This window comes from Vulpes vulpes, chromosome 2 (genome assembly GCF_048418805.1).
Source record: "Vulpes vulpes isolate BD-2025 chromosome 2, VulVul3, whole genome shotgun sequence".
Classification (NCBI taxonomy): Eukaryota; Metazoa; Chordata; class Mammalia; order Carnivora; family Canidae; genus Vulpes; species Vulpes vulpes.
Window position 1 is genome coordinate 147,938,101 of NC_132781.1, and position 25,405 is coordinate 147,963,505.

General features: G+C 45.0%; 1 protein-coding gene, 1 long non-coding RNA gene and 1 other non-coding gene across 8 annotated transcripts in view; 1 reads left to right on the plus strand and 2 right to left on the minus strand.

Moving 5' to 3' along the window:
- Positions 1 to 3,028: 3,028 nt before the first annotated feature.
- LOC112931819 (uncharacterized) lies at positions 3,029 to 10,523 on the plus strand. Of its 2 annotated transcripts, none has more exons than XR_012000076.1 (4): positions 3,029 to 3,371; positions 6,365 to 6,482; positions 6,607 to 6,693; positions 8,680 to 10,523. It is a non-coding gene; the product is annotated as an uncharacterized lncRNA (long non-coding RNA). The 2 variants fall into 2 exon arrangements; XR_012000075.1 differs by having other exon boundaries at positions 3,044 to 3,371; positions 6,255 to 6,482.
- The window catches only part of AZIN2 (antizyme inhibitor 2), a 37,067-nt gene continuing 17,934 nt past the window's right edge, over positions 6,273 to 25,405 (minus strand). For 4 of the 5 annotated variants that reach the window (XM_072750335.1, XM_072750339.1, XM_072750338.1 and 1 more), the window contains 2 exons: positions 11,693 to 11,907; positions 6,273 to 9,119 (listed from right to left, as the gene is read on the minus strand). In XM_072750335.1, the coding sequence (XP_072606436.1) occupies positions 8,981 to 9,119; positions 11,693 to 11,907 (354 nt within the window). In that variant the 3' untranslated portion in view covers positions 6,273 to 8,980. Of the gene's footprint in view, positions 9,120 to 11,692; positions 11,908 to 17,166; positions 20,457 to 25,405 lie in introns of those variants that run through there. The other variant, XM_072750337.1, reaches the window with a different exon arrangement.
- Positions 21,677 to 21,783, minus strand: LOC112931829 (U6 spliceosomal RNA). The gene has a single exon (XR_003237372.1). It is a non-coding gene; the product is annotated as a U6 spliceosomal RNA (small nuclear RNA).

Below are 25,405 nucleotides of genomic sequence, written 5' to 3' on the forward strand. Positions count from 1 at the left end.
TCTCTGAAGCAAGAAATTGAGAGGACAAAATGTTGGAAGGATCATCTCTGTATATTGAAATTGTCAAAGAATAAAACAGAAGCAATGTTGGAGAGAATAACAGCCAGAAGCTAAATATGGTATTCTCTTCCCACAGCCAAAATAAATGCCATGAAGACAGGGACTTTTGTGCTCATTTTTGTGTCCCCAGTGCCTAGTACAGAGAAGGCATTTACTAAATATTTGCTGAATGAATGACTAGATGAAAAGGAGAGTAGCACCCCATATACTTTGACAAGTAAATCTAACTCAAAGAAGAGAGCTCCCTTCAGTTCTCACTTCCTTGATTCTGTTTTACTGCAGTATTTCTTCCCCAGACCACAGTAACTGTTTTATCTTTGTCCACCCTAGAGTCTGTGTGTTGATCTATCTTGTTGCCAGAAATCTTAAGCAAATACTTTTTAAACTCATCCCTATGGCCTGCATGCTAGCAACTCTAGCTAATACCATCTCCCACATAGTTACTAAACACTGACACTGTTCTCTCCTTTGCCTTCTTCCTCATTCCACATCCAACTCCATTGCCAAATGTCTTCCTTTTATTTCCAGACATATCTCAAATTTGTCTCCTGCTCTTCCACCCTACAGCCACTGTCCTGATTCCAATTCTCATCATCTCTTCCCTAGCCTACAACAACAGTTTCCTCCCAATCTCCCTCCTTTGTCTCTCACCCCTCCTCTCTATATTATCTATTTGGCTATTGATATATAAAAAATTACTTTAAAATTTCATTGAAACTTAAAACCACAAACATATTGTCCCACAGTTTTTTGGGGTCAGAAGCCTGGTAATGGCTAAGCTGAGTACCTCTTAGGGCTGTCACAGCAATGCCATCAGGTGTTGGCCGTGGCCAAAATCATTCCAAGGCCTGCCTAGGGGAGGATCCACCCCCAAGCTCACTCACGTGACTGTTAGAAGTCCTCAAGTCCTTGCTAGCTATCGAAGAGAGACATCAGCCCTTTGACACATAGGCTTCTCCATAAGACAGCTCATAACATGGTACATGTCTTCCCTAAGAATAAGTGAACAAGAGAGAAAGAGAGTGCCCAAGACAAAAGCCACAGTTTTTGTAAACTAATCTCAGAAATAACAATCCATCACTTCTAATACAGTCTCTTCATTAGAATGGAATCAATAAACATAGCCCATACTTAAGGGGAAGGAATCTTACTAGAGTGTGAATACTGGAGTTCAGGATCATTGGTGACATCTTAGAAACTGCTTCCCACATCCTCTTCACTGCCTCCTAGGGAGCCATGTAAAGTACATAGCTGAACCTTTCTCTCTCCTTCTGAGAAACTTCCGTTGGTTTGCAGATACCTCAAGAACATAACCTTCATAATATGTCCGAATCTCAGGACAGCTGGGTGGCTCAGTGGTTGAGTGACCGCCTTCAGCTCAGGTCATGATCCCGGGGTCCTGGGAGAGCCTGCTTCTCCCTCTGCCTACGCCTCTGCCTCTCTCTGTGTGTCTCATGAATTAAAAAGAAAAAGTCCAACTCTCCATTTCATTCTCATCCTCCATCTGGTACTCCAGTTCCCAAGAAAGGACTCTGAATTATCACACCTTATTACTTTGTACACACCATTTCCCAGGTCCGGAATGCTCCCATCAACTTCCCTTGACTTTTCCACCTGGCCAACTCCTACCCATCCATCAAAGTCGACAGCTTCTGTCCTACCCCTCACAGGCAGTTACATCTGTCCCTTATCAGACCCCACTTGGCACCCTATGCTTTCCACTAACGGCATTTCCCACACCTAATCATAATTATCTCCACTCGTATATGTCACATGATCTTAATGTGTTCAGAAATCCATTTCTGGTTTTCATATTGGTGGGATTTATTAGATGGATCTTGGAACCTCACCCTAACTGAAGGTGTACAGAACAAGTTACAGAACTTCACCACCTTAATTGGCGCTATTAAAATGCCCAGAAAGCAGCCATTTGATAAGAGGGGATCTACTAAATTAATACACATGCTGATGTAAAGGGAATTACCGCCCCCTCAGGCTCCCATAGGAAAAGGACTGGGTGAGTATGGTGGAGAGGTTCCTCCGGGGCAGGCAGAGATGCTTCCCAACCGCCTTCGCTAATTACTATCCGCTCTGGCCAAGCTACTTCCTATCCAAGCCTCAGTCTCCTCGGTTGCAAATGGGACTCCTGTAGGCAGTCGCTGTGCTTAGCGAGTCAGGTGCAGCTCTAAGTGCCTGAAACGTCCTTGATTTCGTCCTTAGGACAACGGTACGAAATACGCACAATTACCCCATTTCACAGATGCAGAAACTGTGGCACAGGTGTGGATTTGCCTCCGGGAAACGGGTAATAACTAGACAGAAGCAGGACGCCAGCACCGGCAGGGCCGGGTCGGATTCTGTCAAAATAACTTCCCAGGCTTGTGCGGATTAAGTGAAATAAAGCGAGCGAGGGGCACAGGCGGGGCACGGCACGCAGGAAGTACTCTTTTATTGTTTCAAGACGTAAAAACACCTCGGCCTCCAGGTCAGGAACTCGTTCAAAGCCCGATACTCTGCGCGAACTCCCCAGACGTCTCTCTCGGGTGTGAGACGGCCGGGCGGGCGGGACATCGGGGACGAGCCCCCCCAGCCGCCGACCGCTCTCTCGGGGGGCTTCTCCTCCCGGGCCCCACCCCCGCTTTGTAAGCGAGGCGCGAGGCGGAAGTAGCTGCTGGGTAACAAGCCCACTTCCGGGGCCGCTTGCGGCCTCTCTCGCCCCGCGGAGGCCGGGTCGCCGCCTTCCCACGCCGCTTTTGTCCCAGGCTGACCCTTTTCCTGTGGGAGCCCCGCCCACGGCGAAAGGTCGGCTTCCCATTGGTGGAGACTGGAGCGTCGGTCTCGGAACCCAATGGTCTCCGCGCTCTCTTCCGGTGGGTGAGGGCAGGTCCTCCTCCCGACCGGCAGAGGGCGCGAGAGCACGGGGCTCGAGGCCTCGGAGGCTCCCTGGCACGGATGTGACGTCACGGCCGGAAGCCGGCTTTCCGGGCTCAGGGAGGCGGTGCTGACCCCCGCCTGTCGCGTCTGTTCGGTGAGAAAACCAAGCCCCCGAAGCCCGCAGCCCATGGCAGTGAGTGGTCGGCCCCCTGCAGGATGCAGGCTGCTCCTCGGGGACTGAGCCCAAGGGGCCAGATGTCCACCCGCCTCCCCCAAGACTCCCGTATTTAGACGACACCAAACGCCTACTCTACCAAGCACAAACCCAAGCTCCAGGTGACACAGGCAGTTGGGAGACGCTCCCTGTCTTTGTGAGATGAGCCAGTTTGTGAGAAGTAGAGAAAAATCACCTTGTGATCAACATTTCTTTAATACAGGTAGATACAGGATGCTGCGAGTGCTTAGAGAAGCGTTACCCCACCCAAAGGGGAGAGGTACCCTAAGCTGAGACCTGAAAGATGCTCCCTTCAACACTTAATTGTGGAACAGCTATGTATAGGGCGGAGTCTAGGTACTGGGGACAGGCAGTGAAGAGAGCTCTGCCTTCTTAAATTCCAAGTAGAATATAGAGTACATCAGAGGGTGAGCTATGGGGCGGGGGCGGGGGCGGGGGTGGGGGGAGAGTAAGGGTACCGAGGGGCTACAAAATGCTGGGGTAGGAGTGTTCGTTTTCAAGAGTGGTGGTCAGAAAGGCCTCTCTGAGAAGGCATTTGAGCAACGGCCTGAAGAGATGAGGGAGAGAGATCATGGAGTTCTTTGGGCCTTTAAAGAAATGGTGCCTGGCATGTTAGAGGAGCAGAAAAAAAGGGAATGGCGTGCAGGATTGCTTTCTAAGGATTTTCAGGGATAGTCTTGATGTGTTTCTTACCGTAAATAACGCCTTCAAGATTTCATTCTTATAAAATGTGACTCTACCTAACATGGATGGAGGGGCCACTTTGTTCAAGGGTATTCAGGAAAGGCCTTCCCAAGAAGGTGACATTGAAGGTGACTTTTTTTTTTTTTAAAATTTATTTATGATAGTCACAGAGAGAGAGAGGCAGAGACACAGGCAGAGGGAGAAGTAGGTGCATGGGAGCCCGACGTGGGATTCGATCCCGGGTCTTCAGGATCGCGCCCTGGGCCATAGGCAGGCACCAAACCGCTGCACCACCCAGGGATCCCTGAAGGTGACTCTTTAAAATGAGAATGAGTGGGATGCCTGGGTGGCCCAGCGGTTAAGCGTCTGCCTTCTGGCCCAGGGCGTGATCCTGGAGACCTGGGATCAAGTCCCTGCATGGAGCCTGCTTCTCCCTCTGCCTATGTCTCTGCCTCTCTCTCTCTCTCTGTCTCTCATAATAAATAAAGTATTTTAAAAAAATAAAATGAGAATGAGTCAGTCCAGGAGCGCAGAGGGAAATGGTAAGGGCCTGGCTGCAGCAAAAACATAAAACTGAAAAGAGGCCAGTAGGCTGGAGCATGGTGAGAGCAGAGTGGTATGAGGCGAGATCAGAGAGGCAGGCGGAGGTCTCGGGCAGTTTTGCTTTTATTGGCATCACAGTGGGAATCAACTGAAGGACTTTCAGCAGAGGACTGACAAGATCAGATTCAGGTTTCAGTAAGCTCCCTCTGACTGCTGGAGGCTGTGCTGGGCAATTTAATTTTGCTGGTTGAATTTACACAGGTTTAGCTGCTCATCCCAGGGGTGCCAGGAAGAGGATTTAAAATGGAGCAAAGTGTTGAGTGGAAACTCCCATCTTGTTGCCTTCCCTGCGGTCCCTTTACAGCTGAATGAGCTGGCCTGGGCAGGGGGGCTTCCAGAGAGAGGGATGACACCCAGAGGGCCACGGTCTCCCTCCAGAATAGGCATAGACAGACATGCATGGCATCTTGTGTCCCTGGGACCTCTGTAAGTCTCCCTGGTGGGGCCCGCCTTAGCCAGGCTGCAGTAGAGTGAAGGAAGTGTGTACTACCACCAACCCACCAGCTCTCCGCCCTCTGCCCTTTTTGAATATACTTTCAATTGTCTTCTCAAAGATCCTGTGTGCTTCTGTTCCAGAAGCATATGGGGGTTTCCTAACGCCTACAGAATTAAAGTCAGACTCACTCTCGTTCAGGGTTCTCTTTGCACTGCACTGTGAGTTCCTTGAGGATTCATCTCTGCATCATCAGCTTCTACTACAGGGCATGGCCACAGTAAATGCTCAAGGAATTAACCTTTCAACATCATTTATTTCGTCAGGACCTAATGATGTGCCAGGCCCTGAGCCAAGTACTTTATACCAATAACCCTCTGAGGGAAATATATTTAGCAGCCCCATTTTACAAAAGAGGAAACAGATTCAGACAGGTCAGATGCTATGTTTATTCAGTTGTCCATTTGATACATGCTTTTTGAGCACCTACTTTGTTCTAAGTAGTGAGGACCTAGCAGTGAAAAAAAAAAATGCCAAGCTCACATTCTGGAGGGGCTGACTGATGATGCACAGAACAACATGTAATGGAGTGTGTTCAATAGGTACTGTGAAGAAAAAGAAAACCAGTTAAGGGAGGAGAGAGAGACTGAGAAAGTGCTGTTTTCTAAAGAGTGGTCAGAGAAGCTGTTACCCAGGGAAAACATTTGAGTAGAACCTGAATGGAGTGGGTGAGCCCCCCCAGATAACCTGGGAAGGTCATTTCAGAAAGAGGGGACAGCAAATGCAGGCCCGGCAAGGGTATGATGTATGGAGTGTTTGAGGAGTGGAGGGGCCATTGTGTCTGGGGAGTAGTGAGCAAGGGAGGAGAGAGGGAGTCAGAAGGAGTTGGATGAGGACTTTAAATGGTATGTTCGATGAAATGGGAATCACGGGGGCGACTGGATCCAGCACTGAGCAGAGTGGACGGTGGAGGGGAAGGAGGGGACCATTCCCTAGGTGAGGGAGGTGGCAGCTTGGTCTGCAGGTCCATTAACCTCCCAGAGTGAGTGAGTGAGCAAGTTAACCCATGGGAGAAGCCTCAGGAGGCACAGATGGGTTGTGGGGAGGTGTCAAGAGGAGCGTGTCCCTTAGATGAGGTCCCAGGGCAGGATGGCTCTGGGAGAGGCCAACAGGAAAGTGACCTCCAGGGCAGCTAGCATGGCATGCAGGTTCACTGCTAGTGGCATGCTTAGGGAGATGTTCAAAAGGACGCAAATGCCTGTGCAGCCTGCGCTCCAGGAGACCCAGGTCAGATTCCCCTGTACAGGCATCAGGGCCTTAACATTCTCCATATGTTTAATATTCTTCTCTTCTTTTCACAAAAAGATGGAAATGACAAACAAAAACAACTGAAATGACTGTTTATTATTCTCAAGCAAGTCACATCAACTTCTGTGTATATCCTTCTCAGAAAAGTAAATTTCACACTCTTGCAGCAAATGGAACATGAAACATTTGAAAGGCTCCAGTGAAAAATCTGTTCAAACTCCGTGCCAGCTGCTGTCATTTTAAAAGCCACAGAAGCATCTCCCCAGTGAACCTGCCTCAGACAAGGTAATGAGTTTTTCCTGGATCTCGCTGCAGCCAGAGGTCTTAGCAGGGCATCTGCTGCCTTTGGAAGCAGATGGCCGGTTCCAGCAGAACCTGTGTTTGCCCTCCTTCCTTCTCCTCCAAACAGGCATGAGCGGCTCCAGATCTGCTCGGCCATCAAAATGGAAGGAGTCTCAGAACTAGCCTCATGGACGAGGGCTGAGCCCCGCACAGTGTAAGATGCAAAACCTGGTGGTGGGTGGATAAGCAATGGGCAGTAGTGATGCTGTCCCTGTCTGATTGGTCTCCAAGTCTCTTGGTGTCCTGACCTTTCAGCCTATATATTGTCAAATAATCAAAAACCAGGCCTAGCCTGGAAAAAACATCTCTGCTTTCGACAAGCACCCAGTTCACTCAGAACACATTGCCTCATTAGATGACCTCAGAGCCACATGTAGGACCCAGGAGTGGCTGAGACGCTGAAAAAGGCTGACCAGGTGTGATATTATGATTTACAGTAATAGATGTATATTTTGTTTTCATCCCCACTCCTGGCACAGAGATCTCAAAATCCTTGGAATTTCCTAAGTGACGAGTGACAAAGGTGTCCTTTGTTATATCCTACCCCCAAACTCTGGGGAGGAGAGGAGGCTGGAGATTGAGTTCAGTCACCGATGCCAATAATTTAATCAGTCTTGCTTGGTAATGAAGCCTCCATGAAAACCCAAAGGATGGGGTTTGGGGAGCTTCCAAGCTGGTGATCACATGGAAGTGCTGAGACAGTGATGTTACCTGGAGAGGGCATAGAAGGTCTGCACCCTTTCTCCATAGCTTGCCCCAGGAAGCTCTTCTGGCCATTCCTGAGTTACATCCTTTCATAGTAAACCAGTAATACAGTAAGTAAGGTGCTTCCCTGAGTTCTGTGAGCCACTTTAGCAAATTAAATGAACCCAAGGAAGAGGGTTATTGGAACCTCCACTCTATAGCCGGTTCATCCCAACACACATCACAACCTGGATTTGGTGATTGGTGTCTGAAGTGGGGGTAGAGTGGGGAGTCTTGTAGGACTGAGCCCTTAACCTGTGGGATCTGAAGCTATCTTCAGGTAGATACTGTCAGGATCAAATTGAATTGCTGGACACCCAGCTGGTGTCGGAGAATTGCTTGGCAGTGCGGGAGGAAAAAAACCCACGTACCAGGCTTACCTAGGAGAAGCTCAAGTGAAGGTAAAAATATTCAACGATATGTCCAGAACAGGTAAATCCACAGGGGTGGGCAGTAGATTAGTGAATGCCAGGGGCTAGGGAAGGGGCAAATGAGGCACGAATGCCAATTTCTTAAAATGGACATGTTCTGGATTGGACAGTAGTGATGGTTGTGCAAACTCTAAATATACTAAAAAACAACTGAATTCTATACTTTGAAAAGGGTGGGTTTTAAGGCATGATAATTTTATATTTCAGGGCTTTTTTTAATTGCAGAAGAAAAATCTTTCAGGTACCCTGTTGTAGCTGAGGACTCTAGAATCTGATCTCCTTTGCTAAGCAGCCCACACACCCAGGTGAATAGCCTGGGACCCTAGCGCTGTGAAGGAGCCTTTATCTTGACAATGGACTTCTAGTTGAAGGGCCCTTGGCACTGGACATGGCAGTGCTCCATGGCCAGCCCTGTTCTGGCAGTTACTGCCTGAATAAGCAAAACCAGCCGCTCCATATCTGCATTAGTCTTACTGCCTTGCAGACCTGCAGGGACGGTTAGGGGGCAGGGTCTCCTCAGAACATCTCCCGATACCCATCTGCCCTTTATCTTTGGTATGAATTTCCAAAGCTGTGTCAGGTAATGTCATCCCTACATTGAGCCAGGCCTTAGGCTGGGTGTTGGGTTCACATAGAGGCCCCTCACAAGTCAGGAGCTGCAGCCCTAGGGCTGTAGGATGGTAATTCTAACCCCTGCCTCAACCCCTAACAGTTCACTCTTCCTCATGACATCAAGCATGGCAGCCTATGCAGAGGAAAGAGATGAGTCAGAGAAGCTGGATGCCAGAGGGAGATGCCCACACTGCAGCTAGGTCAGGACTGAAGCAGAGGGCATGGGGTCATCGGTGTAGGGTGTGAAAGTCTCAGCCCTGGCCTAGCCCGGGCTGCTTTGTGAATTGAACTGCTAGATTCCACTGGGTTATTTTTTAAAAACCTAAATATTTATTTGCTTCATATTTACAAAGGTGGAAGGGAGACCAAGGGAGACCCCAAGAACACCCCCACACCTGGCTGACCAGGCCCCTTGCGCTGCAGAGGAAGCGACACAGCTAGAAGGGACAGGATTTATGTTGCATACTTGAACTACAGCGAGTGTAAGACTGGTCCTATTTACAGGGCAGAAACACTACAGGTGGAGCGTGGGGGGCAGCAGAGTGAGCACCAGAGTCCTGGCCAGAGGGTGCCCCTGCCTGCTGCCTTTCCCACATCTCCCAGAGGCATCTCTGCGGCCCCGCTGGAGTTCTCCGGAGGGGGGACAGGGTCCGCTCACATGATGCTCGCTGGAGTGAAGACAGGGCCCACGCACAAGGTGTCTGTGATCTCCCAGCCACAGGACAGAGGCTTGCACATGCCCTCGGTGTCCTCGTCTTGTTCTGCAGGCAGCAGCTGCCCTCGAAGTGCTTCCCTGCAGGCAAGGGAGGGGCACTGGAGGCAGCCAGCATGGGGCCCACAGGCAGGGGCTCCTGAAGGCCCCCTGCACCAGAAGTCCCAGCCCCTGGTATGTAGGGTTCCCACCTGGGCCCAGAGCCCAGCCTAGTGCAGGAGTGAGGATGAGTCTGATGACTTCTTTCCCCACTGCTCTCTTTTCCCCAGTGGTCTTCCTCCACGGTAAGGGAAAAGGAACCCATATTTATGGAGCACTGACTACATGCCACACACTGTGCCAGGCACCTTACAGTATCTAATTGTGTTCCCCAAACCACATAAGGGCAGCATTATTATCCCCATTTTACCAGTGAAGAAATTGAGACTGAGAAGGAAGTGACCTGTACAAGGTCACATCCCTAGAAGGTGGTAGAACCAGGATTCAACCCAATTCTCTCAGTCCAAAGCCCACATTCTTTATATCCCAGGCATAGGACTTAAAAAAAAAAAAAAAATCATCTCCTGCCCCTCTCCAAAATCCTACAGACCTACCTACCCAGGTTGATAAATGGCTCCACCATCTGACCAGCTGCTCAGCCACAAGTCGGGAATCTTGTTCCCCAGCCCAGTCTATCCCTGTTGAGCCCAGGTCCTGAGCTTTCTTACAGGTGTAGCCACTTCTTTCCATTCCCAGTGCCACCACTGTCTCTAGCCGGGGCTATCCAGTCTCTCTGCTCTGCCCCTGCCTCCTCCAGACAATTCTGGCCCAGGTTCATCTTTCCAGGAAGCAAACACCTGCACTTGAGTGGTCAGCAGCTTCCGTCTGCTCTCAGGCCCTGCCCAACCTGGTCTCCCACCTGCAGGAAGGCCTCCCTCTTTGCTGACATGGACACTTCAACAGCAAGTCATTGGTCAGGCCTGTGGAAGGCTCCCCAGGCCAAGAACCCTCTGTCTCCTTATCTGTCAAAATGGGTTGATCCAATTTCCTAAAAAGCATCAGTGACTGACCCTCTAGTGCCTTCAAGATCAACTCTAGCCTGGGCCTCCAAGGTCCTTCTCCATCCAGTCTTCTGCACAGGCCACTCCAGCCAGATGTAACTATTTGCAGTTCTTTGAATGAACTGGCCTCAAACCCCCACATCTCTCAGCCTAGACTGCCCCCCACCATCAGCTTTCCTGCACCTAACTCCCCCTAGCCCTGGCACCTCTGCCACCCGGCTGTCTCTCACTCCCCAGTGATCTTTCTGCTCTCTGTGCCAGTGTCTGTGTGTGCAGGTCACCACTCTGCCTTGGGTGCTGTTATCCCCTCAGGACCTAGCGCAGAGCCAGGCTCTAAAGCAGGACATTTTGGCAGAATTCCGTGGACGTGGGGAATTTCTTGGCACAGTCATTTTAATACATCAAATTTTTTCATCTCTAGTAATGAATAAACCGACTCCCTACACTTCTGCCTGTGTTTGCTTATGATGGAGCCAGGATGGGATGAGGAGGCCTGTGTGGTTGCTTTTTTAAGTTTGTTTCAGACCTTGTCACAACACCCCTGATGTCACAATGGTTGCATCAGCCCATCCTGTGCCCCTGCAGGGAGCAAGTACTACAAAGGTCTGTTGGGTAGATGGATAAAATGTGACCTTGATGCTAAGCCCCACTGGCTGGGGGTTGGTAGCACTATTGGGGGGTGGGGGGCGCAGTGCTCAAGCACCTAGCATGTCCCCCAGAACACAGGCTAGACTCAGCCTGAGGCCCAGCATAGAAGTCCCTCCAACTGCGCCTGCCTCTGCAGGCCTCTCCCAGCCCCCACTGGACAAACCTCTCTTTGTGATCACACTAATTCTGTGCAGGTGAGAGAAAATAATCATGCCTGACAGAAGGCCAGACAGAAGGGTTCAACAAATCTGACTTCTGTCTCGTGCCCCTCCTGCCTCACTGGATCCCAGCGCTAGCCTGGTGAGGCAAGCAGGGCAAATGTATATATTTCCTATGGAGGCTCAGCCAGCAGGTAAGTCCCAGGCCACAGAGACCCCCGCCCCCCACTAGTCTGCACAATCTCCCCTGTCCTCCCATAATTCCCCCAGTAGCCAGAGTGGTCTTTCTAAAATCCAGGCCAGACGTGTCACTTACCTGCTTCATATCAGTCCATGCTCCCCACTGCTCAGAGCCCTGCCCAGATCCAGCCCTGCTCCCTCTCCAGCCACAACCAACCTCAGGTAGTTTCTGAAGGCAGCGTGTTCACTTGCTGTTCCTTCTGCCCTGAACCCCATGCTCCCTCTTGCTGGCTCACTCCCACCACTCTTCTACCATCTTCTCTCCTCTGGGAGCTGGGTCTGGGCATCAGGATGGGCTCTCAGCTTCCACAGCCCCCCCGCCCCCCGTATTATCACGAGTGCCTGTCTGCTCCTCTGGGTCTCTCACAGGATGCTGAGCTCCTCAAGGCCAGCTCCAGCTTATTCGTGGCCACACCAGGTGCCAAGCACAGGCCTTACTGGGAATCAACAGCCAGGAGGTACTTGTCAAACTGGATGTCATGGAAACCAGTCTGAAATCTCAGATTTCTCTTGTTCCCTGCCTGCTCCCTTGCCCTCCCCCACTCGCTTCTCAGCAGGGCCCCCTTACCAGGCCACCCGGGACATGGCATAGGTGATTCGGCAGGTCTGGGTCCCCCCAAAGAGGGAACCCATGCCCACCGTGTAGGCGCCCATGTTCTCAAAGACCAGCCAGTCCCCTACATGTAGTTGTGGCAGCCACAGGCCCTCAGCTACGCAGTCACTGCCATCAGCCACAGGGCCCCACAGGCTGCTGCTGTACAGGGGCTGCTCCGTGGATGATTTCTGCAGAAGAGACAGACAGTCGTTTCAGCTTTCCTGGGCACAGTGAGTGCAGCCTTAGCACTCCTTCCCTCTAAAGCTTTCCATGGCTCCCATAACCAGTACAATAGCCTAGAAGGGCCTTCTAGCCTGGCATTTAAGCCACTCCTAATTCTCTGCATTCATTACATTATATGTTCTGAAGCCATAATGCCTGGTCTTCAATCCAGGCTTCAACACTTAGTGGATATGTGACCTTGGGCAAGGTACTTAATCCCTCTGTACCTCAGTGTTCTCATTTGTAAAATGAGAATAATTATAATACCTACCTCACAGGGTCACTAAAAGGATAAATGAGTATATGTAGAGCATTTAAACCAGTGTCTGGCACATAACAAGGGCCTAGTAAGATAGCACTATCATTATTACTGTTATTGTTATTACCTCTCTGCTCTGATCTTCATTGGCCATCTGCCACTTTCCAGACCCTGGGTCTGTCCATACCTCTGCAGCCCTTCCCCCTTCCTCAAATCCATCTTGGCCTCTGGGCCCAGCCTTGGGGCTCTGTCTTCTATGACGGCCTCCCAGATACCCTCATTCCATGCCAGGCCCCATCATAGGAGCCAGAATTATACAGGTGTGTTAAACACCCACTCACCGCCAGGCTCTCAAGCCTGGGAGGAAGATGGGCCTCTGGCAGATAATCACAGGGTGATCACAAAGAACCCCATGGGGTAGACAAAATTCATCCCATATCAGGGAAAGTGAGGTTCTGACAGGTTACATGGCTTGTCCAAAGACACAAAATTAAAATTGTTTTCTTAAATGACTTAAAAATCCAGAAAAGAAATCTGTAACACAGACCACTTGCTGACAACCAGTGCAGTGTGGGATCCTGCAAGGCAGATCCTAGAAGAGGAGTCCTGACAGAAAGGTGGACATGAATGAACCCTGACTGTGCCCTTTAGCCCCCTTCTTCATCCCCAACATGCTCACTGTATTCCAGTTACTCCAAGGCTCTGGGCTCTCAGGAAAACCTTGCTTCCCTTCCCCCAACCCCATTCCTCACCCTGCTGTGCCCTGAGGCCCCAACCCCATCAACTCCTAATTTCCCTTTAGATCTCAGCTACCATGACTTCATGAAAAGCTTTTCTGAAAGCTCCATGCTCCCTCCAACAAACTTAGCCTTCATAGCATTTGTCATAATTTATAATTAGGTATTTGTGAAATGTATCTGCTCAGGCCTGTTCTCCCTGTCAGACTATAAATTCCATGACCCCAGAGATCATGACCATCTTGTTCACTCTCCCTCTTCCCCGTGCAGTCTGGCATAGAGTAGGTACTTTTTTGAATAATATCTTTTAAATAGATGAACAAATAGGAAATACATAAGTGATGAGAAAGAGAAGAAGAAGAAGAAAAGAAAGGGGAAAAAAGGGAGGGAGGAAGAAAAGAAGAAGAGATTGATAGAAGCCATCTAAAGAGAAGGAGGGGGCAGCCTGGGTGGCTCTGCGGTTTAACGCCACCTTCAGCCCAGGGCTTGATCCTGGAGACACAGGATCAAGTCCCATGTCTGGCTCTCTGCATGGAGGATCAAGTCCCACGTCTGGCTCCCTGCATGGAGCCTGCTTTTCCCTCTGCCTGTGCCTCTGCATCCCTCTGTGTGTCTCTCATGAATAAATAAATAATATCTTTAAAAAAAATTTTTTAAATAAAAAAAATAAAGGAGGTAATGGAAAAGACCAATAGAGGAAAAAGAAAAACTGTTCCAATACCATAGCCAGCAGCAGGAATGAATAAAATTGAGAAAAACTACATATTCCATAAGCAGAAATAATACTCATGTATATGATTAAAAATTAATAAGCCATTAGTCTTATTATAAAAACATGTACATATTAAAGTCAAAAATTCAAGCTATCCATATTCATGAGTCATTCAGCACATACTTATTGAGCACCTACTATGTGCTGGGCTCCAATCTAGGAGCTGGGAAGTATATATTCTAGTAAAGAGAAACAAACACATATATCCTTGTTCATATAACAACATTCTTGCTTGTGAGCCTTCTGTTAATAAGTAAAATTAATCTCAGTTGCTCTGAATTATTTCCCTTAGCTCCACTTTTTAAAAAACGTTAAGCTAACTTTCAAAGCTTTGGGGGGAAAATGCTCTATAAATGAATCCATGAGGATCCTGAGAAAAGAGGTTCCAAAGGTTCTTTGACAATAAAGTAAAAGAGAAAAGACACCCTTGCGTTATAATAAGAGTTCTCTTCTTATTAGTGGTATAAAATCAGAGGAAAAAAACTTTAACTTCACAGGAAATAATGCAAAGCTACCCTTTTGCTATTTAACCCCCCCCCCTTTTTTTAAGAAAAAAAGGAAACAAAAAAAAAGAATCTGCAAAATAAATATTCCAAAAGCATGTGGTGACAGGCTTATTAAGTCTTAGCTCTTTTTATGAGTCTGGAAATTGAGTGGAAACGGACAAGCACCTGTAAAAATAAAGCTGCCCAATCTGTTACCAGGCCCCTCTGTGAGAGAGGGCAGAGAGTTTACAGAGCATGCCCACTACGACTTCACACCTCATCTGAGAGGCAGCTGCAGCCCCCATTTTACAGATGAGAAAAGTCAGAGAGAGGAAGTGACCTGCTCCAGGTTCTGGATTGAGTTAATAGCAGATCTCCCGAGTGGTCCCAGACAAGGGGCCTCCTCGCTGCATCAACTGGCTGCCCTCCTCAAAGAGGCCCAATAAGTGACTGGATCCACAGAAGAAACAAGGTCAAACATTTATAATGTCTAATGGTCCTAATGGAGTCCTTAAATAATTCCCCAACTCTTAAAGAACAAAGCAATAATCCCTATTCTACATAAAGTGCATAAAAAATATTTTTTAAAAAATGGAATGAACAAGGGCAACACACAAAAAGGAAAACAACAAAAACATATGGTCAGAATTTAACTTGTGAACATACAGGAAAATCTAAAACAAAACCATAACTAACCAAATCTCCGCTCATAACCAAAGAATCACCTTCAGTGATTTATTTCTCTATGGAAGACAGGAACAATATGAGCAAGGCGACCACCGGCTTCATCATAATATGGAAAATATAGATCCACAATGCAAATCTAATTTTCTCAGTATATGTCAATATGGCATTCAATAGCCTATAGCATCTATTCTTGATTACAACTACAGACAAAACAAAATCAAGCCCTGCAAAGCAGAGACTATTTAAAGAGGTAACTCTAACTTAATGGATATACATTAGAATGGCCTCATTTCAGAACCAAAACCAACCTTAGTAATTAAGTTCAGCTCTTCATTTTCCAGATGAAGAAACGGGAGAACCAGGCTCAGAGAGATTAAGTTAACTTGCCTAAAGTGACTCAGCTATTATATGGTAAAGTCAGGACTCAAACCCATGTCTTCTGACTCCAAGTCTGAAGCTTTCTGTCACCATTCTTATTTTATATATCATGCGATGTGTGGGCAATAGCTATTGGGGGGGGGGGGGACAAAAAGGTATAATACATAGAAAATGGGAAAAAAATCACATTGCAGGGACTCCTGGGTAGCTCCAGTGGTTGAGCATCTGCCTTTGACTCAGGTCGTGATCCAGTATTTGCTTGTCTGCATCCTGGGGTCTTAGGATTGAGTCCCGCATTGGGCTCCCCACAGGGAGACTACTTCTCCCTCTGCTTATGTCTCTGCCTCTCTCTCTCTGTGGTGTCTCATGAATAAATAAATAAAATCCAAAAAAAAATCATATTGCAGATAACATGTTTGCCTACCTAGAAAATCCAAAGGAAAGGGGATAGTTTTTGGGGAAAATCAATGTGTCTCAGCATGCAAGCCGTTGTCTCAGCTCAGAAACACAGGCAAATGTTTCCATTCACAATAGTAATGAAAGCATTATGTTATTAAATTCTTGGATATACTTGGCCCACAATAACTTATTCAAAGAAAATAATAAAACCTTAATGAGAGAAATAAAATACAAGAGCTCTACTTCTCCTAGCTGGAAAAACTTAATAAAGCAAAACAGAGAATTTTCTCCTATTTAATAAATAGATTAAGTAGGCTAATTGAAATCCCCAAGATATTTTTCTGGATGTTATAAGTGGCATGATAGAATAAATGTGAGCCTATCAAAGAATACTAATAAGCAATAATGACAGACTCCATTTTTATTAAATATTTAATTCCTACAAAAAATATTTGTACCATGTTTAAGATAGAAAGAATAACAATAAAATTAATATCAGTGTACCCACCACCAGCTAAATAAATATAAAATTTCCAATATCTTTGAAACCCCCATGTGGCCCACCCCAATGACATGCCACTTCCCTTCCCCCTCCAAAGGTAGCCATTATCCTGAATTTTGTTTTCATTATTCTCCTGCTCTGTTTAGCACAGTATTTAGTTTAGTACACTTTTGAAATTTGTATAAAGTGAAATTATAGAGTATGTAATCCCAGCAATTTTCTTTTTTTGTTGAAACTTACATTCCCAAGATTCATCCAACTGATATATATATATATATATATATATATATATATATATATATATATATATACCCTTAATTCACAACATGCTGCATCCAATTCATTATATGGAATACACAGTAATTTATTTATCTATTACCCTGCCAACAAATGTTAATGTTGTTTCCAATGTTATATATTATAAAAATTGCTCCTGTGACCATTCCTCATATATATCCTCAAATTCACATGCCAAGAGTTTCTTGACAATATATATCTAAGAACTTGCTGGAAGGTAGGGTACACACGTCTCACTTTATCTGAGTAGTGACAACTTGTTTCTCAAAATAGAAATACCAACTCCTACCTGTCAATGTCTAAGAGATCCAACTACTCTATACCCTTACCAACTCTTGATATTGTCATGCCTTTAATTTTTTTCTAATCTAGTCAGTAGAAAATGGTGTCTCCTTTTCATTTAAGTTCATGTTTCCTTGATTATCAATGAGGTTGGGCAGTTTGTCATTTTTCTATTTGGATTTCCTCCTCTGTGAACTGCCTGTTAATGTATTTTGTCTATGTCTCTCTATTGATTTCTATTTTGTATTGCTTTTCTTATTATTTTCTTAAGATTCTTATGTAAGAATCCTTCATATATTCTGTGTACTGATCTCTTATCCAGTTGTATATATGTTTCCATATTTTCTCCTAGGGTGTGATTGCCTCTTTCCTTTTGCTGACAGATGAACAGAAGCTCTTTGTTTTAATTAATTAATTAATTAATTAATTTTTTCTTTCTTTGTTTTAATTTAGACAAACATCAGTCATTTCCTTTTCTGGTTTCTAAGAGATTCTTCACTGTTCTTCCCTGTTTCAAGGTTAAACTGATATTCTCCTATATGGATTCCTGGGATTTATATTCATGTGTGCATTGAGATAGGGATTCAACTTCATTTTTTCCATATAGACAATCAGATGTCCCAGCACCATATATTAAACTATCCTCAGTGATCTGCTTTTCAAGCCTTGTCAAAAAACAAGTTTCCAGATATATATTGGGTTTTCCTGTGGTCTCAACTATGTTGTCTATTTTTTTTATGACGGTGTCCAAACTAAACCATTTCAACTACCTTCAATGTTGGCAATTATATTATCTATTTATATGTATATTTTTATTGTGTATAATCTATTATCCATTATATTATCTATATTTATTATTTTATGGTTATTCTAAACATTTACATTTTAACATGCATGCCTAACTTAAAGTCTAAAATTAACCAATATCTTCCTCTCAGTTAAAAACCTTAGAACACCAACTTGGTTCCTTTACTTCCCAACTTATATTCTATTGCTGTCCAGTGTTTTAGTTTATCTTATTTGTGGCAGAGGCTGCTAGTTGCCTACACCAACACTTCCAATCCTCAATTTTTGCTAGACACAGGACCACCTAGAAAGACCATGTTTGCTAACATTCCTTACAGGTATTCATGGCCATGGGACTAAGATCTTAGCCCCAGCAAGATGATGACACCTAGAAATAGGTACAACTGGAAGCAATATGCTTAAACCACCAAACTAGCTCTGAATTGCCTACATCCAGACATTTACATGAGAGTGAAATAAGCCTCGATATCTCGTTCAAGTCAGGTAACTTGGGATCTGCTACTCACAGCAGAGCCTAATCATAACTTAAAACTGTTTTTAACCCCAAAAATATTATTCGTGGTGGTAGGGGTGGTGACAGTCAGTGATCCTTTGGATAAACCCTCATATTTAGCTATCTTTGGTCACCATTCCTTCTCGCAACTCAGACCATCCATCTGGAATCATTTTCCTTATGCCTGAAATATATCCTTTAGAACTTTCATTAGTGAAGATCTATTCTCAGTATTTGCTTGTCTGAAAATGCCTACATTTCATACTCATTCTGGAAAAACAATTTTGCTGGATACAAAACTCTAGGTTGATATATTAAAGCTGCTATTCTAATATCTCCTACCTTCATTATTATGGGAGAAAAGCTTTAAGTCTGTCATTCTTCTATAGGTAGTCTTCTATCTGTCTCATTTCTATCACTAGTTTTAAGATCTTCTCTTTGTCTTCAGTATTCAGTTTCATTAATATGTTGCCTATGTGTGGGATTCATTGGATTTCCTAAATCTGAAAACAGGTCTTCCTCTCTGCCATTCTATTGACTCTCTGCCAGTTACTAACTTATTGCCTCTCAGCTCCCAATTCACCTTTCTTTGCCTTGCTTTGTGGTACTGGAGCTGAACCCTTGCCAGGTAGCTCTATGTTAAGTTTTGTCAACAGAGATTGCTGGAAAGATACTACAAGGACAGATCAGGAAAAAGAGACTTTCACTCTTTCATCATACTGTGTTCTGTGTAGTCCCTATGGCTCAGTGTACAAGGGTCTGGTAGCCTTCACCTCAGTGGTCCTCACAGTTCAGCCTTGGCCCATGCCCTCCAGTAAGCTTCTCCTCCACTCAGTAGCAGGCTACCCCTGAGATCCAGTTGTGGTGGGGCAGAAGGAGAGGGAGAGAGAGAATCTTAAGCAGGCTCCACACCCAGTATAGGGCCCGATACAGAGCTCAAGGCAGAGCTGATCTCACGACCCTGAAATCATGACCTGAGTCAAAATAAAAAATTGGAGGCCTAACCACATGAACTACCCTGTGATCAAGTACCTCTTGATAACAGTGGTCACATTTTAAATTTCTTATTTCTTTAAACATTATAAACATTCTGTTTTAACATCTGATAATTCTAATACATGAAATAATTGCAGGTCTGGTTCTGTTGTCTATTCTGCTGGTTTTCCCTCACGGTGTTTGCATTTTGCAATTTTTTGACTGCAAGCTCATGTACTTTGGCACTTGTGAGAATTCTTAAAAGCCTAGGCTAAAGATTTCTACTCCAGAGAGACATTGTGTTTGCTTCTGAAAGGTAAAATAAATTCTAGCCTTGACGTTTTTCAGACAACACAGTTGTCTGAATATGAATTTGGGCAACAAAGCCAAAAAAAAAAAAAAAAAGCTAGCTTATGGCTCTAAAGTATCAATTTTGTATCTTCTTCCAACCACTACCAAGATTCAAAAAATGTCTTTTTGCTGTCCTCCTCTGTGGGATAGGTGTTTTTCTGGTTTACCCTTACACTGATGATTATGTACTTTTTTCAGGTTCTCAGCTTTATGCGAGGGATTCTATCAGATTGTCCATCCCGACTGAGGCCCTTAGGAACCCATGCAGCTATCAAAACCAAAGACCAACACCCCAAGGGTTCAGCATACACTCCCAGAGAGAAAGCCAGTTTCAAAGTTGGGTTTTCTCTCTGGGTTAATGAATTCATTTAATACATATTTGAATAGCCACTATTTTACATGCTTGGGACACACTAGTGAAAAAAGACAAAGTCCTTCTTCTCATTGTGTTTACAGCAAACAACAAAACAAAGAAGTAAATTAAGAGATAATAAATGGTACTGAATAAAAGAAAGCACAGAGCAGGGGGAAGGGCAGGTGGCAGTATTAAGGAAAGTATAAGGCCTCACTGAAAAGAAGACTCAGGCAAAGATGCAAAGGAGGTAAAGGAATGAGCCTGTGTGGTACCTGGAAGAAAGGTGATCCAGGAAGAAGGAAAAGCTGGTGCAAAGATGCTAAAGCAGGGACATGCCATGAGGAACTCTTCCACAAGGAACTGCAGAGAAGCTGCCATGACTGTGATAGGATGGGCAAGAGGGAAAGTAGTGAGGGAGGGGATCAGAGAGGAGACAGGGGCAGATCACAAAGGGTCTTAGAAGCCCCTGGAGGACTTTTGCTTTAATTTGGAGTGAGACAGGAGCCAGGGCAGGGTTTCAGGCAATTTTAATAAAGCTAGACATGATTTGACTTACATTTTAAAAGAATTCTTCTGGCTAGTGGGTGGAGAATAGGCTGGCTTTTACTCAAAGTGGAGATGCCTGCTTTCACTTAATTTTGACCTCTGAAGGATCCCCTGCTTTCTTGTAAGTCAGGATACAGTTTTCTTTGTTGTCAGTGGGGAGGCTGTTCAGAGTATCTAGACTGCCACATTGCTGGAAATAGAAGGCACCCTACTGGTTTTCTAAACACAACACAAAGCTATTGCGAAAACTATGGAATAGGCTGAACAAAGGAAACAAATTATCAAAAAACAGGATAAAGACAAGAGATGAAAAAAATAAAATTACTGTGCAGTATGGCAAAGCAGTAATAAAACAAAAAAGCAGTTGAAATCATAACAAGAATTTTTAAGACAAAAACTAGCCAGATCCACATTTAACAATGCTATTGCAGCACACTCAAGACAGAGTCACGCTTCATAACCATAAATCACTAGAATAAAACACAATAGGCGAGTTAAGAAAGCCCAATCCTGTCAACAGAGAGAGGGTCTCCAGACAGAGTGGAGTGACTGAGGCTTGTGCCCTGGATTTGGGGTCCCAAGATTCTTATAAAACTCCTGTGGTGCTTGCCCCCTCTGGGTCCCTTCCTACACCCAACTATACCTTGCATTTATAAAATGCCAGTACTGGGGATCCCTAGGTGGCTCAGCAGTTTCGTGCCTGCCTTTGGCCCAGGGCGTGATCCTAGAGACCCAGGATCAGGTCCCATATTGGGCTCCCTGCATGGGGCCTGCTTCTCCCTCTGCCTGTGTCTCTGCCTCTCTCTCTGTGTCTCTCATGAATAAATAAATAAAATATTAAAAAATAATAATAATAAAAATAAAATGCCAGTACATAGTTACTAAATTGTATCTTTAACCCTAAATATATGTCATCTTAGACCACTCCATGAACATTTAAAATGTTTATACATTAAAAAGTCCACCTGGGGATCCCTGGGTGGCTCAGCAGTTTAGCGCCTGCCTTCGGCCCAGGGTGTCATCCTGGAGTCCCAAGATCGAGTTCCACATCAGGCTCCCTGCATGGAGCCTGCTTCTCCCTCTGCCTGTGTCTCTGCCTCTCCCCCTCTCTCTCTCTCTCTCTCTCTCTCTCTGTGTGTGTGTCTCTCATGAATAAATCAATAAAATCTTAAAAAAAAAGTCCACGTAACATATCAGCATTTAAAGAAAACCATACTTTCCAATATATGTTTTATTCAAAACATATTAAACATTATTAAAAAATAATGTGTATTGACACTAAAAAAAGAAAATCAAAGTAAATTTTAACAATAATCATCTCTGAATGGTGGGCTTAAAGGATCACTTTATATGGCCGTTTGCACTAGATTTTCCCTAATAAACATTTTCTCTCTCTCTCTCTCTCTCTTTTAATTTATGGGACACTTCACAAATTTGCGTGTCATCCTTGCACGGGGGCCATGCTAATCTTCTCTGTATCATTCCAATTTTAGTATATATGCCGCCAAAGCCAGCACTACACATTCTATTTCTACAATAGAAAAAAATATGTATAAAATAAAGATAATCTATAACTTGCAGAGCACAAAAGGTAAAGAGGGACAAATTCCCTATTAATGGCAGTGCACATAGTTAAGACACATGATAGTATGTTGAAACTTCTATGAAAGAATAACAAAGAATCACAAAACTAAAACCAACAGACTGAGGAAAAAAACTATTTGTGTCAAATATTATATGAAATACACACATACACATACACACACACACACACATGCATATACAAGCTCATCTTCGTTTATAAGAGAAATTCCAAATTAGGTAAATGGAGGATATAAAATGATATTGACATAAAAAATAAAACAACAAATAAAATGCTTTATACCTGTCAAAAAGACAGAAATGAAAGAAATACTGAGATATATACCATTTCAGATAAATTAGCCAACAAGAAAAAGTCACAGCATGCACTGCTAGTGAGCTTATTATAAAATGAGCCTGCTGCTTACAGTATAGATTGGGCCAAACTTTGAGGAAAACAATCTGGTAATATGTATCAAGACACCTGAAAATGCTCATAACTTTTTACCTGGTAATCCTATTTTAGGGACTCATCATAAGAAAACAGGTTGTTTTTTTTTTTAATTTTTTATTCATGAAAAACAGAGAGAGAGAGAGGTAGAGACACAGGCAGAGAGAAAGGCAGCCTCCATGCAGGGAGCCTGATGTGGGACTCGATGCGGGACTGGATGTGGGACTCGATCCCAGGCTCCAGGATCACATCCCAGGCCAAAGGTGGCACTAAACCGCTGCGCCACCCGGGCTGCCCAGAAAACAGTTTTTTTAAAGGGAATCCACCTTCAGTGTGTAACTTGAGTCAGTCACACAAAGACACTAACAAAGAGCATTTTAGGCAGAGGTAGTTCTCACAAACACATGAATGAACAATAAGCAACAACTAGCAATGTCCAGGGTGCCTGGGTGACTCAGTCAGTTGAGTATCCAACTCTTGGTTTCAGCTCAGGTCATGATCTCAGGGTCGTGGGACTGAGCCCCACACTCAGCAGGGAGTCTGCTTCCCTTCTCCCTTTGCTCCTCCCCAGTGCTCACACACTCACTCTATCGCTCTCCAATAAACAAATAAATCTTTTTTTAAAAAATTAGCCACGTCCAAAAGCCCAGTAATAGGAAGACTTTATCTGGAGTCAATAATTTTACAGGAAAGTAGTTAAGAGCCTGTTCTCTGGCAACACCCAGGTAATCAAAGACAAATAAGTCATGCACCCTACCCCAAGCAGTTCACAGTCTGCAGTTAAAAAATTCTACCCTTTGTTAGCTGTACACTTTGAGCAAATTGCTTCAGCCCCATGCCTCAGTTTTCTCATCTGTAAAATGGGTCTCATAACAGTATCCACATATAGGATTATCATAAAGATTGAGTAATGCCATGTAAAGTGCTTAGAACAGGACATGCTGCAACAAGTGCATGGTGGCTTCACCAGCCACCAGTGAATGTGAGGTTCACAGCCACATGCCATTTGGTGTGTCTGGTGAAAAAGGGGTTGACATTATAGATAAATTGCATTGCAGAGCTCCTCCCTCCTTTGTTCCTTTAAATTTTGGGTTGCTCCTGTAATTTTTAAAGATTGATTCAATTCCAACATACAGCACCTACTATGTGCCAGGTGCACTGGGGAAACAATCTCTGTCCTCAAGGGGCTCATAGCTTATTGGGAGATCTATTCATTCATCATACATTCAACAAGTAGTTATCAAATACCTATAGTATACCAGGCACTGTGCCGATCCTGGGAATTCAGAGGGAACAGGCAAGCTAAGTGGCTGCCCTCACAGAGCCTGCATGCTAGTGGGGAGAACAGGTTATAAGCAAGGAAACAAAAACAAATAAGAATAACCTCAGATTCTGACATATTATGAAGAAAATCAGCAGGGTAACAAAATTATCTGGTAGGGAGAAGCAAGCCCACTTTAGAGAGAGTAATCAGGAATGGTTTCCCTGGAGAGGTAACATCCAACCTGAGACATACCAGATGAGAATAAGGAGATCATTTCAGGAGCAAGGGGAAGAGCATTTCGTCAGGTGAATGCAATGGTCCCTAGGTCTGAAGGAGCTTAGGTGGTCCAGGAGCAGAAAGGAGGCTACTGGGACTGGAGCAGGTGAGTGAGGGGCTCAGTGGGGATAGATGTGGCTAAAGATGTGCGCAGAAGCCTTGCAAGCCAGGGTAAGAAGTTTAGGTTCTATTCTAAGAGTAACAGGGAGCCACTGAAAGTTTTAAGCAGAGGAGAGATATGATCTTTGGGTATTTAACAAATCACTTTGTCAACAGTGTGGAAAATAATAGCAAGAAGGCAGGAATCAGGGCAAGAAGATTAGTTAATGGTTGCTATACTGGCCCAAGAAGGGATGATGGCAGCTTGCACTCTGCCCTGGTGGCAGGGAAGAAATCAGATGCATTCCAAGTATATTCTGGAATCAGACTGAAAAACTGCAGGTGAACTGCCTGAGGGGAGAGAAGGAAGCAAGAATCGAGGATAATACCAAAGTACTACAGCTTGAACAGCTGGATGGGTGGCTGTGCTGTACTGAGAGAAAATGGTGGGAAGGAAGAAGTTTAGGTTGGAAATCAAGAGTTCAGTTCTGAACAAGATAAATTTGAGTGCCTGTAAGACACCCAGTAGAAATAGCAAGTGGGTCAGTGGATACAGGAGTCTGGAGCTTGGGAGGACAGTGCAGACTAGAGATATAAATTTGAAAATGATGAGACTATAGATGATATTGAAAACTTCAGGCTGGAAGAACTCACCTAGGAAATGCTTGTAGGCAGAGAAGAGGCTCGAGAATGGAGATCTGAGAGTCAACATTCAGGGGGTGAGCAATGGGGAACATGCTAGAGAGACAAGGTGAGAATGACAGAGGAAGAGGCAAAGCCAAGAGCGTGAAGTTGGAGAAAGATCAGCTGCTGAAGACAGAGGTGCCACCATTGGGCTAGCGGCATGCAAGGAACTTTCAAGAGCATCTTTTTTATAGCTGTGCAATTAATGTCCCATTGGGAAGGTTTTAAGAGGGAATGAAAGCTGAGGGAGCAGGGGCAGTGAGTGCAGGCCGCTGGGTAGAGAGGCTCAGATACAAAGGGCAGTAACTGAAGAGAAGGTTACAAAGCCTCTGAAAGAAAAGGAAATATGTGTGTCCAATAAATACACAAAGGAATATCCAACTTCATTAGTAATCAGGAGCATGCAAGTCAAGACAAGAGAAACCATTTCACATCCATTCAAATGTTGAAAGTCTGACAAGACCAAGTGTTAGGGAAAATGTAGATCCATCCAGTCTCTTAGATACTGCTGGTGGGATCATCAAGTAGTACAACTGCTCTGGAAAACCATCTGGCACTGTCTTCTGAAAGCTGAACATTCATGTGTCCTAGCTATGCCCAGTGATTCCACCCCTTGCTCTTGTGTCACAGAGGCACAAACAAGAACATTCGGAGTGCAGATTTCACAGTAGGGAAGACCTAGAAACAACCTAGTGCCTTGAGAGGACAGCAGACAGATTAGCTGCAGCGTGCTAGCCAACAGTGTAAACCAGCAGTCAAAGGGACGGACCTAAAGCACATACAG